The following is a 13,136-nucleotide window of genomic DNA, read 5'->3' on the forward strand; positions in this document are numbered from 1 at the left end:
CTGCCAGACTAATTTAACCCAACAGAGTGCTGTTCTAGAGGAAATGTTTTTTTGGCACATGCGCACAGATACACATTACTGTAGCAGCAGCACACCAGCGCATGCACCAAATTACTGAGCCCTTTCCTGTCAATAGAAAAACATTCTCTGAAATGGCAAACTAATTGTAGTGATAAGGACTGGTCTGGAGCTGGAGTTGGTTTGAATGTTTTTTCTGAGTAAAAGTGAGAATGACCTTTTCTGCCATTGGGTATCAGGGATCACATGTATTTTGTGAGCGAGGTCATCAGAGGTGAGCAGTGATTTTTTTCACTTGGTGACGAAATTGAGTGAGACGTGAAATCACACAGTGAAAATAAGTGATGCAAGACACTTGAAACCTGATGACGAGCCCAGTCTCCTAAAATGGATAACATGAATGTACAATATAATCTCCATTAACACTGTTATAAACAGACTCTAGGCCTCCCTATCGCATTGGGGGAGATGGAGCCCGCTGGTCTGAGAGGGGTATCTCAGCGTAATACCTCTGTGTCTGTCTCACAGATGGGGGGGTCAGGGTTCAGAGGTCAGAGGTGAGCGTGAGGCGAGTCATACGATGCTGATGGTGCAGAAGAGCTGCGTGAGGCTGACCATGGCAGCAATGAGCGCGGCGCACTGCCTGGAGAGCCGCTTGACGCTGACCTCGCGGCTGCCGTCCATGACCGCGGCCCTCTCGGCCGCCCAGGCGAACTCCCCGTACGCCCCGGCGACCTCCCGTAGGCCGCCCAGGGCCTTGGCGCGGCGCTGCTCGCAGCCACCGCAGCGGGACGAGCGCAGGCAGGCGCCGGCGAGCCGCACCAGGGCGTGGAAGCCCTCCGACAGGCACTGCAGCATCTCCTCGGGGGCCTGGCACTCACGGGTGGCCTGCTGGCAGCCCAGAATGAGCCTGCGTCCCTCGGCGTGGAGGATGAGCCCGCTGTCGGACAGGACCGTCTCGCAGGCGCCCCGGCGGTGGGGCGTCCCGGGGCCGTGGGTCGCGTGCAGGAGGCCGAGTAGCTCCCCGACGTCCCGCTGAAGCAGGGCGAACCCGTCCGGGGACCTGTAGCGACGGCCGCACAGCTGGTCCAGGGTGTCCTCTAGGGACTTTGGCGGGAAGCCGTTGGGGGACTTGAGAGGGGATGGCTGGGGACTCAACTCAGGGGCGGAGGAGGGAGGGAGGATGTCTGTGGTGAAAGAGGGGGAAGAGGAGGGGGAAGACAAAGGGGGCGGCGTGGCTTTTAGAGGGGCCCCCTCAGACCCTTGCGTCCGTCGCGGAAACCCGTGCGCCGTCAGGTCCTCGTCAAAACCGCCTCCATCCAGCTGCCCGCTAAAGCAGTTGGCGTAGACCGTCTGGCAACCGCAGGGTTCCCGGTGACCCCGGGTCTCCTCCAGCTCGGATGGACACCCCAGCGCTGAGGTTGGGCCGCACCCAAAGCTAGCGCTCCCTCTGGGCCAGGGGTGGGGTTGCTCGGAGGCGCAACGTTCTAAAGCCCCGCACCTCCAATTGGCCAACCAGGCTTCCCCTGTCCTTGCTGCCGTATGGCAGTCTGTAGGCTGATGTGACTCCTTCCTTTCCCCTGTCTGTGGCGCCGGTCCTTGCCCACCATTTTGCGGGCTGGTGACGACCTCAGTGGCCACCTTTGGGTGCGCAACTGTCTCCTTTGGCACTTGGCTGACCTCCATCAAGACTTCCTCCACAAACTTGACGTTGTCTTCCACAGCCGCAGTTACCTCAGTGGTTCCCTGGCTTGTCTCTGATGACGGTGCGCTGTAGTTGCTGTTATGGTTGACAAGGGGCTCTATTGTTCGGGAGAGGTACCAAGGCAGCCTCTGGATCTTTCCTCGCAACGTCGAGGTGGAGAGGCGGCCCACTAAGCCTGCAGCGCAGCTCTGGAGGTCGAAAACCCTGGGCTCTTTGGTCGGGCCACCCACCCCTACCATTGCAGCCACACTGGAAGTTCCAGAAGCCTCTTTTTCTGAGGGTAAGAGATTCTCACAGCTCAGGGAAACACCATTGTTCATGAGCAGGGCCAAACAGTTGTTGTTCCTTGGAGAATTTAACGTTAAAATGGGAGATGTACCCTCTAGGTATACCTCATTAGCATTTATCTCTGCCTCCTCAGGGCTGGGGATTATGGGTACAGATGAATGAGGAGGTAATGATTCTGGCAGTGGAGGGGGGACAGTCTTTGCCAATGACAGCCCTCCTACTGCGTCTTCTAGTGAATGAGAACGTGGGAGAATTTGCTGCCCAGGACATCCTAACTGTGGTCCTGGGTCATGTTCTTCATTGAGGAGGGCTCCAGGCTTATCCTTCTCAGTGTCTCTGATGGCTGAGTCACCCTGATCTGGGTCAGACCGTGGAAAATCTGGAGGGTCTACAGGATAAGTAGCACAGCTTCCCTCCCCATTTTCCTCCCCCTCGGAACCGAGGTTCTGCCTGTTCTCCGTCTCTACTTTTGTGCATGCAGTCAGAATCGACAGAGAGGCTCCAGGGAGCAACCCCGTCACCAGCGTATACTCTGCAGTGTCCAGCTCCATCTCCATGACGCTGGAGGGCAGCTGCTTGGCTTCACTGGACACCACGTTGTCACCAGGATGAGGACCTACCAAACAAGGGTCACAGTTCAGGATAGGGTTGGACTCCACAGGTGCTGGTTCCCCCTCTGGATTGTTTGGGGAGGTGACGGTGGAACGGGGGCGCTGGTCCGAGGCCTCACCGCCTTCAGGGCACGGCTGCCCCTCCTCACCCATGGGCTCGTCCAGCTCAGTGGAGGACGCTTGCGAGGTGAAGCCTGCCTCCATGAAGGAGCGCCGTTTACGGCACCTTTTACCAAAACATGAGGATCCCGGCTCTGTCTCTCGCCGCTCTTCCCTCCCTTCTCGGCCTCGTTCCTCTTCCCTCTCGCCGCTCTCTCCATCCTCCAGGTCCCAGGTTCCTGTCGTGCTGTCTGCATCTCTGTAGTCTTCTGCAAGAGATTCAGTAAAAATAAACATTTGTCAATCTCTTGTCAATTTCACATACTGTATGAGAATTTAATGTATGTGAATTAATATAGGTAATGTACTGTTATTAAATGTATTATATATAAATGTATTATATGTAATACATATAATATATATGTCCTTAAATGTATTAAATATATTAAATGTATATTAACATTAGGAGCTAATAGGCAGCAGTATAGTGTAGTGGTTAAAGTACTGGGCTTATAACCATAAGCATGCTGGTTCAATCCCCAGGTGGTACCTTTGGGAAAGATATTTGACCTTAATTGCTTTTGTGAATTTCAAGCTGCATAAATGGACAGTTTTGGAAAGGAAACGTCTGTCAGCTGCCCTACATGATAAGGGTGTTTACAGTGTAATGGATATTCTGTAAGGTACAGCCACTACATGTGCTTTTGCTGCACACAACTTTGCCTGTACCGGTGACATCCCATTCATCTCACACTATCATGAGATAAACAAGAAATAGTTCGCTGTTAATACTGTGTTCAGTGTTTTTTTAATTCATTAACTACTGTTGCCTCTAAACCACTGAATCCACTCTCTCTGTCCTTGTGGTTTTTAGCCGTCTGCATTTTAGAAATGGCAATTTTATTTCTGTCTTTGACTGTTTGTGGGCGTCACAGTGAAGTCACGGGGACAAGTTTAACAACCCACACCTCAACAGTGACCCATCACTAGACCACATCTGTGGATGTGGTCAGCTGTGTTTAGCATGTGTCTCGTTTCCAATTTTACTTTTACTGGTCATGCATGTTTACTATGTGTTAACATCAGAGGTGGAAACCCCTGGCTTCAGAAAGTAAAAGTCCTGCCACGTATTTGTTCCACCCATTCACTACACCAGCTGAATTTAATTAGTAGAACTTTTCAGCCAGGTAGAGGAGCTAATTAGTGAAATTACCTTGTTTAGTGAATGGCTAGAACAAATTCATGGTAGGACTTTTACTTTCTGAAGCCGGGGTTTTCCACCTCTGGTTAACATTAATCCCTGCAACAAAAAAAATCTAGTTTCAGTTTACCCAGCATCCGAGAATAACACTGCGGCTGCTAGCATATACCCATGGACTGTCAACTGTCATCCCGATAATAGTGTTTATTCCAAACGTGTGCGTTTCTTCAAAGGAATGTGATGGGAGGCCGAAAAGCAAATTAAAACACGTCTTTATTACAGTGTTGGTCACTGGTAGTGATGGTAAACAGCCAGCAGATGTCAGTCTAATCAGAGGACCACTATTACCATTATACACCATGGATGCTCTAGGATGAGAATGAACAGAAGATTCTGATCACACAAAAAAATGAATTTCAAATTTCAGCTGTATATAATTATGGCTTTAGACTGTAAAATATGGAAAAAGGGGAATTTATTTTGAGCGGTGAAATAGGTAACTGGCTGTTTGTTTCAATGCTGCATATTTAATTAAAAACATTATGCGCTTTCAAATGTATCCAATCTGGACATGCATGTCCACGGTACCACCATAAAGCATGAAATAACCTGTTGAAACAATACTGTAGGAAGGGTTTCATCTTGCATTTAAGGTTAAACCCCTCCCAGAGGGTGAGTACTGAGATGGAGAGTGACCGCTAAACCAGTGTTACATGCTCACCTTCTATTTTGTTGGTTGTTTTGCATTGCAAACAGTGACTTCAATTACACAGAGCAAATGAAAAACCTTGCTGGTTTGCATCAAGGACCTTTTTCACCTAAGAACAGTAAGATTCTAAAATGACTCAGTGAGCCCAACTAAAAGGAAGTTAAAATGTTATTTAAAATATGCCATTTTGACTACATCCATGGTTTGTATTTTATTGTAGACACTTGGTGGTCTGTTAATCCATGTCTCCCCAGGAACTGTTTCAGGTAGCATCAACAAAGGTTTTAAATATTGAAGACTCCCTTAAATGGAGTTCAAAGTGCATTTAGAATGTACCAATGTACTCAGTTTTAAATTCCTCACGTCACAAAGATTCCCCCAGGAATCTTAGGGAACAGGTAGGCAAACAGACCTGAGGTGGTCTCCTCCACTGGGACTGGTGAGGTGAATCTGTCAGATGCATCAAAAAACTCGTCCTCGGAGCTACTGTCCCCGAAACCAGGTGGGTCCTGGAGTGTGGGTGCTGGATTTGAGTTGTTCGGAGGGTCCTGCTCCTCCTCTTCCTCCTCCTCCTTCTCTTCCTCTTCCTCTTCCTCCTGGGTGCAGTGAGGCTGCGGTTTGGGCAGGCAGCAAGCACTGTTGGGCGTGGCTTCGGAACAGACGTTGTAGCAGTGCTGCGGGCTGTTTCTCCCAAAGGTGAACGGCCTGTCTGTGAGAGGGGGGAGGCCGGAGCCAAACTGCTCCTCCTCCTCTTCACTGGCCTCAGGGGGACTGGGCAAGCAGTCGGCCATGCGGGACAGGTCAGCAAAGCACAGAAAAGCATTCTCCTCGTTATCAATTTTGGTGGCATGAGGAGCAGTGGATTCTAGAGCTACAACCTCCAGGGCAACTGCTTCTGGGGCAACGGTCTCCGGGGCAACATCCTCCAGGGCAACGGTCTCTGGGGCAACAGCCTCCAGGGCAACGGTCTCTGGGGCAACGGTCTCCATTGCAACATCCTCCAGGGGAACAACCTCTGGGGCAACAGCCTCTGGGGCAACGGTCTCCGGGGCAAAAGTCTCCGGGGCAAAAGTCTCCGGGGCAGCAGTCTCCGGGGTAACATCCTCCAGGAAAACAACCTCCGGGGCAGCAGCCAACTCCTTCATCTCCTGTTGTGCAGGTACGTTCAGCAGGTGAGAGCGAGGCTCCTCTGGGTGGTTTGCCAGGCCACCGAGGGCACGGGGTACCAGGCCGTCCTCCACCAGGGCTTCCATGGAGTCACTGGAGAAACTGGCGTCGATACGGGAGTCTGTGTAGCACCAGTCGGACAACTCCAACAACAAGTCCTCCGTGATTCGCACCTCATCCATCTCATCCATCCCTGTCACTGCTGCCGGAGTGTCCTCTGCCCGCCCCACTTCAGCATTCTCTTCCTCCTCCTCTTCCTCCTTCGGCTTCTCTTCTGCGATCAACAGTGCCGCCCCAGTGTCATTGCCAGGGAAGGGCAGGTCCGCCACAACGTTGGCACTGGGGTCCACCTCAACAGGCACATCTGAATCACTGCAGCGTGGCGATACATAACCTGCAAAACACAGCAGAGCAGAATGCTGTATTTCATGCAACAAATTAATGCAAGACATTTTCCCCACACAGAAGTTCTTTTTTTTATTAAGTTCCTTTGTCATTAATATTAAAAAAAAAAAACAATGAGAACACGTGACAAAATGGAACAGCACACATTTAAAGCAAGTGTTCCTGCTGTTTTTTTTTTCAGAATAACAAAACATAGCTGAGCAAACTCCCACATACACAAGCACAACAGATCTTGACAGAAAATCATTAGTATAAAAATGAGAGTAGCGAGCCTGCAGATGATTGAAGTATTTTCATCATTTCTGAGCAAGTGGCAGCATGTATACACCACTTAGCAGTAGTTAGCCATTAGCTCCCGTTATTTTCCCCCGCCACTCTCCCAGCTCTGTACCTTCCTCAGCGGAGACGCGCTGTGCCTTGGGCTGGTCAGCTGAGGAGGAGGATGGCTGCTCGGGTTCCAGCAGCCTGCAGTAGCCGGTCACCAGGCAGGACAGGTCTTTGGCGGCCACAGACTCCATCAGTAAAACCATGGGCTGCAGACAGAGAGACTGCGGTCAGGACAAGCCGAAGATTTCAAAATGATAAAGCCTTCCATTTAATCATTGAGCGGATGTCCCTATCCAGAACGACTTACAAAAGTGCATACAAAAAGGTTAGGCTAAGACCAGAGACAATACTAAATCGTAACTATCATGGCCCAACAGTAGGAGCCATTATACAATCTATAATATTCTGTTAAGTGCCATAGTACATGCAAGAGGAAGCCTTGGGACACTGTAAATGTCGTTGTATTTGCATTTGTAATGTATTTGAGTATACAGTGGAGTTCGTTTTAAAATAGTTACTCAGACAACAGCACAACAGGGCCTTTAAACATGATCCTCGATGGATGGTGTCATGCTTGCAGATGGACAATACCATTATTTGTAAGGGGAGGGGATACTATGATTGCAGGTAGCGAGTGCAATGACTTTGAATGTAAATGAATGTAATGTATGTGATGTAAATGTCTGCAATGTAATGTATGTAAATGAATATAAATGAATGTAATGTAATCACTGTAAGTAGACAGTGCCATGATTGCATATTGACAGTACCTTGGCGTCCGGCAGGTAGATCTTGACCAGGCTGACCTTATCAGACTCCGGCATGAGCTCCACTCGGCTGATACTGTTGAATTCTATCAGGGTGGCCACGAGGTTCAGCTTGTGGTTGATCACCTGGCTAATGCCGTACTTGGCCCCCACCAGTAGGTTCACCATAGACTCTCTGTCCTGAAACTGAGGGGGTGGGGGAGAAGGGTCCACAGACACAATGAAATGGTCACCTGTTACAACTGCTGCACCCTTGGGATCATGCTCAAAACAGTAATGGGCAGCTCTGCTCATGGGTGGCCATTTTGTTCTTCCTTAGTTCTGAATTATTCATCTGAAGTCAATGGATAGCAAGGGAACATATCTGATATTCCAGTTTAAAGTAAGTCACTAGCTGACATTTAACTCTAAAATATGTTGGACTTCAGCCCTCCAAGACTGGAACAATCAAATCCTAATTTGAATGGAAGTGGACATTTTGTTCAAGGCATAAATCAGAGCTGCCAAACATGTCCCGAGCAGGCACGTCTTCCCTACCATCATGGTGGCTGTGAAGAATTTCCCTCCGTATGACTGGAGCTCCCCTAGCTGGGTTAGGTAGTTCAGTCTCGCCTGAGCTGCTGATATCATCTGAGGGGAAGAGAGCAAGGAGAAGGTCACGCTAACAATCTCATACAGTATGCGCAGTACCAGTCAAAAGGCTGGACACACTTTTCTTTAATTTCACTATTTTCCACATTTTAGAATAATAGTAAAGACATCAAAACTATGAAATAGCACAAATGGAATTACACAGTGACCAAAAAAGAGCTATAAACAAATCAAAACTACCTAACATTTTAGATTCTTCAAAGTAGCCAAAAAATGTTTTTTAAAACTAAACATTTTTTTGGAAAGAAAGTCATACATAGGCATCAAGTTTATGATTTATATTTGTCTAAGAAACAAATGTCAAGCATTTAAACATAGGTTTTTGGATCAAAATGTCTTTAAAATGCATGTTTCCCATTATCTTAATCAGATGTGTGCAAACTTTTGACTGGTACTGTATGACAGAGACAGGGACAGAACCTGGCTTTCAATAGCATGTTTGCAGGTTACGCAATACTTGTATTAGTGTGCTCTTAATCACATTGCGTGACCAAAATGTTCTGGTGCAGGTAGGTGATTACTAACATTCCTGGAGGGACCACTGTTTGGTTCTGGCTCTCATTATTGTGGAAAAGCTCAGAATCCCAACAGCCAGCAGTTCTAAACCAAAACAGTTACAGGATTGTCCTGAACTACTGCTCAATTTAAAAATCAATAGCTGCAGTCAGAGGAAAGGAGCTTATGTATCAAAGCACTTGGGGATAATATAAAAAAAAGCTGGCAAACTCTCCCTGTTTTTCACTAGATTGCTTTTAGGACCGAGTAGTAGAAATAAATGCTTAGGAGGGGTGAGGGGTGGGACAGGAATGGAGGGGGGCCAGGAGAAATCTATACCAACTGTCATGATGTCACAATGAGGTGGTGAGTGATGCCCCCCCCCACCCCACCTCCCTTAGAAAATGTCCCACGCTTTCCTCCCTGATGAATATTCATAGAGTAGCCACATCCAAAACGCTCTAAGCAGAGGCCCGGATTTGTTAGCCAGGGGAGGGAGTTAGGAGCTCAGAATGCGAGGATATGGATTGTGATCAGTAATCTCTGCCAGGGTCACCTGTAGGGTAACAGGGAGAGGGCCGGAGTGCTAGTGCTGGTAGCTATGATGATGAACAGGTGTACTCCTGTGGAAAGCTCGGCCTCCTGTGCGTCTGATACCTTCTGCTTTGGCTCCAGCAGGGACTGGGTCTTCTTCATGTGGTAGCTGATGGCCTTCCTCAGATCCTTCTCCCTCATGTTCCTCAGCAGGGTCGGTGAGATGAAGTTGTCAATGCCCCAGTCCTTCCTGTGAGGAAAAGAAGGGACAAATAAACACTGAAAAAGCAAGAACTGGGGCTAGACTGAGACTCTCTCTGTCACTGGGCTTTACTGTGTGATTGGAGTGGTTGCACTTATACACTCATATGTCGTCTGTGGCTGGTAGTGAGCCCCCTGCTGGAGAGAGGGTGGACTCGCACGAGGGTGAGAACCCCTCTGCTATGGCGCGGACGGGGGCTACCCACGTGATGCTCTTGACGGAGGCGCGGTGCGTCTGCCCGCAGCTGTGCAGCCTCTCCTGCATGTGCAGCGCCGCCAGGCACAGTGCCGTGTTGCACTTCATCTCCACGGCGAAGCGCTCCCGCAGCACGTCGCTGACGCTCTGCGGGACACAGAGAGCACGTTCCCTCAGTCCTGCCGTGCGCGCCTGCTAAGCCGGGCCCGGCCCCGCTCAGGGGAGCGGTACCTCACGTTCACGTTTACATCGAGCCATTTTGTACCCTTTTTTCAGAGCGACTTACAGAAGTGCACAGAAAAGGTCAGGCCAAGAGCAGAGATGATACTTAATCATAAGTGTCACAGTCCCATAGCAGGAGTCGCTACATAACATACCGCATTCTGCTAAATGCCATAACAGGAGCAAGAGGAAGTTGGAGGACTTAGCAAGTGTATTTGAGGACACGGTATACTTGTTCTGACTCCTGGGTTAGCAGAGCCGGGATTCGGTGTTAACAAGTGAGTTTTCAGTCTGTGGCCGAAGAAACGAGTCGTTGAAGTACACTTACAGCCACAGTGTTTGATTATACAACAAACCTCTGAGTTCATAAACCCTCTCAGCCGCAGTCCTGGCTGAGAGACAGTGCACTCACCTGCAGGTAGAGGTACTCAAAGGCCACAGGGTCCTCCTGAAGCAGGTCCATCGGGTCCCTGGGCAGGAAGCTGACCCGAAACACACAGCGGTAATCATGGGAGTCCTTCCGCTGGACCACCTGGGGTGGGGACGACACTGGGTCAATCAGGGAGCGGTTTCTCACTGCATTCATACGGGATAGTGCTGGATGATATTTTTTTAAATACTTTATGTGATCATTGAGTGTGAGTGTGTGTTTGTGTGTGTGTGTTTGTGTGTGTGTGTGTGTGTGCCTGACAGTGTGAATGTGTTTGTGCATACATACAAGTGTATGTATATGTTTGAACAAGCTTGTGCATGGGTGTACCAGGACCTGCTGGATTAGCTCCTCCTCATGCAGCAGCAGTAGTCTGGAGTTGCTGTACTGCTGGTCCAGGACCAGGGCGAAGTGTCTGATGCAGCGAATGGACAGCTTCTCCTTCAGGGTCAGCACAATGTCCTGGGTGACAGGAGCATCTGCAGTCACAACACCACACCTACGCAGAACTGAACACCCTACCTGGAACATCAGGGACTGAGCACCACCAGCAGGTGGCAGGCTCTAAAAACTATAGAAGGTGTAAATGAAGTCTTCCATGTATGCTGAGTTGGCAGCCAACTCAATAGCTTCACAGAGTACATCATCACTCCGGTAATGTTGTGTAATAAGCAAAGTGTCTATTGCCCACACGCAAACTCTAGACCTGCAGAGCAAAAATGGCTACATTGATGCCATGCTTAGCAGGAACTGTATGTATCAATACATGAGAGATGAATACCTTCACTGTGGTCGTGGCCTCAAATCTGAAGGCCTTGGTTTGGCCGTTCTCCAGGTACACCTTCAGGACGTTGGGCAGGAAGAGCATCGAGTTTCCCTGGGACAGACAGAGATTAAAAGGGATTACGGAATACATGAAAAAGGTAGGTTCTGCTTCAATGCAAGATTAACTTTACCAAAATAGCCAGAATCTATGCTGTACTCAAATGTGTCTACTGGATCATTTTAAATAATAAACCAACTGTTTAGCTCTGATTTTCCTGTTAAGATTTCCCCCTCAGCAAAAATACTAAGGGCTGTTGTCTGATGTACCATGGTTCTTTTGCAGTATTATATACAGTGTCATGATTACCATCATATCTTCAGATGCCTACAATTCATGATAGTCACCATATTCAGAATATTTCTGTGTAACGAGAAGTATGTGTGCGTACATGTTGCCTCGCCTTGTGTATGTATGTGAGAGAGAGAGAAGTGTGATGGAAGAAAAGAAATAAACGAGTGTGAAGGAAGGCCAAGTCTTACCTGAGCGTGACCGTTGACCACTACTTCCTCTGCGAAGCGCACCTTCACCGGGTTAGTCCTCAAACGTGCCCTTTTCTCTGCAGTCATGAAGGAAGACTTTGGGCCCTATGCAGCGATAAAGCATGCAGTCACACACCTTGCAGACGCCCATATACACACACACGCATGCATACGCATATGTACAAACTCACGCATAAACACACACAAGCAAATATACAGATTCACACAGTCACACAGCACATTCAAATGGACACACACCCACAAAAACACACACACACACGTACATATGCACACTCACACATATGCTTGTTCAACATATGGGTTGTTCTACAGTTTCAACACCTCTGGGCCTAGAGGAGGTTTGACAGAGACCGGCTTTTGGCAATATCCCTCCACCCCCAACACTGACAAAGGCAGCATGTAGTGACACCTTTCATTTTAACATGGTGTGCAGAGGATATGAATATACAAATTCATTTACAATGCAGGAACTAGAATTAATGGTTTTGCAATGTCAATGTTGAAGACTGCTACAGCCACTGTGCTAAGTTTGGTTTGCATGTTTTACTTCAGAGCTTCATGTTCCCAGTTTTCCATTGTTTTATATCTCATATTTTGCTAACTTTGCTTTACAGTCTCAATGCACTGTCACAGAAAAATCATTAACAAAATATTGCAATGATATTGCTAATATCATTGTTATTGTTAATTATGAAGTGTTTGATCTGCAAAAATCCCCCCAAACTGTCCCCCAAATATGTTTTTTCTTTTTGTGTTGTTGAATTCTGAAACACTTTTCATATTGTAGTTATTCAGCTCATTTCATTTTATAATGGGACCCTAATATTTTTACACTGTAATGTCACCCAGTATGAACCATTCCAATGATGTGTTAGTTATATATATTTTCTGCTCATTACATTTACTATTGGTATATTTGTTCTCTAGTAAATTACAGCTAATGTGATTCCTTGTTTTAAATAAGCTGGAAACCATGATTTTCTCTGAATTGCAAAACAAAAACACAAACTGTGCATAACACGCAACAGTGTTTTTTTGTTTGTAACAAAGACATGTATCGCTAGCGAGCCACTAAGCTAGCTATCATATTTCATTAATGCCATTTATTGATGTATTTTTATTATTGCTGTCTTTTGTCTTCACTGTGAATAGCCTGTTTTTGTAAGGCAAAGAAAACTTGCTTTACATTTATAGTAGTATTACAGGAAAAAACGTAGACACTGAGGAAGATACAGCTGAACACAGCATTTGATAAGCATCTGTATAATTGGTCCAAGATTCCAAACAGGCGTAGGGTGATTCCACATCAAATATCCACCCTGTGATTTTGCTCTCTGCCTCAGGGTCAGATGCTCACCATCGAGTGCCTGAGGACCGTCACGTTCACAGAATCCTCCAACTCCCTGGGAAGACACACAGACACAAGGGGAGACGCGTTACTGTACGGTTTCTGCTGGTTCCAAGTAACAAGAACCCCACGTGCTATTGCTGAGACGTCAGAACTTGTACCCCTCCTTACAGCAGGGTTACATATCTCCAGTCCTGCCGTACCTGCAGCGGATCCTGAATCCCACTGAGGCCTTGTGCAGGGTTATTCAATTAATCATTGACATGATTGTGCTGGTGCGGCTTCTCTGCTCTGCTCCCAGAATGTTAGCGGCGTAAAAACAGCTGGGAAGCCTGGCGTATTGCTGCTATTCAGAACCAGAGCTGAGTCACATTCC

General features: G+C 47.8%; 1 protein-coding gene across 1 annotated transcript in view; it reads right to left on the reverse strand.

Moving 5' to 3' along the window:
* Positions 1–196: 196 nt before the first annotated feature.
* Positions 197–13,136, reverse strand: part of LOC118793661 (FERM and PDZ domain-containing protein 1-like) — a 31,680-nt gene continuing 18,740 nt past the window's right edge. Inside the window, exons 6-17 of the mRNA XM_036551890.1 lie at positions 12,770–12,815; positions 11,392–11,496; positions 10,868–10,963; positions 10,423–10,548; positions 10,069–10,188; positions 9,445–9,581; positions 9,101–9,227; positions 7,835–7,927; positions 7,301–7,483; positions 6,595–6,736; positions 5,044–6,192; positions 197–2,990 (exon numbers count right to left, since the gene is read on the reverse strand). Of these exons, the coding sequence (XP_036407783.1) occupies positions 592–2,990; positions 5,044–6,192; positions 6,595–6,736; positions 7,301–7,483; positions 7,835–7,927; positions 9,101–9,227; positions 9,445–9,581; positions 10,069–10,188; positions 10,423–10,548; positions 10,868–10,963; positions 11,392–11,496; positions 12,770–12,815 (4,723 nt within the window). The 3' untranslated portion in view covers positions 197–591. The remainder of the gene's footprint in view (positions 2,991–5,043; positions 6,193–6,594; positions 6,737–7,300; positions 7,484–7,834; positions 7,928–9,100; positions 9,228–9,444; positions 9,582–10,068; positions 10,189–10,422; positions 10,549–10,867; positions 10,964–11,391; positions 11,497–12,769; positions 12,816–13,136) is intronic.

The sequence above is a fragment of the Megalops cyprinoides genome, chromosome 18 (assembly GCF_013368585.1).
Source record: "Megalops cyprinoides isolate fMegCyp1 chromosome 18, fMegCyp1.pri, whole genome shotgun sequence".
NCBI classification, from domain to species: domain Eukaryota; kingdom Metazoa; phylum Chordata; class Actinopteri; order Elopiformes; family Megalopidae; genus Megalops; species Megalops cyprinoides.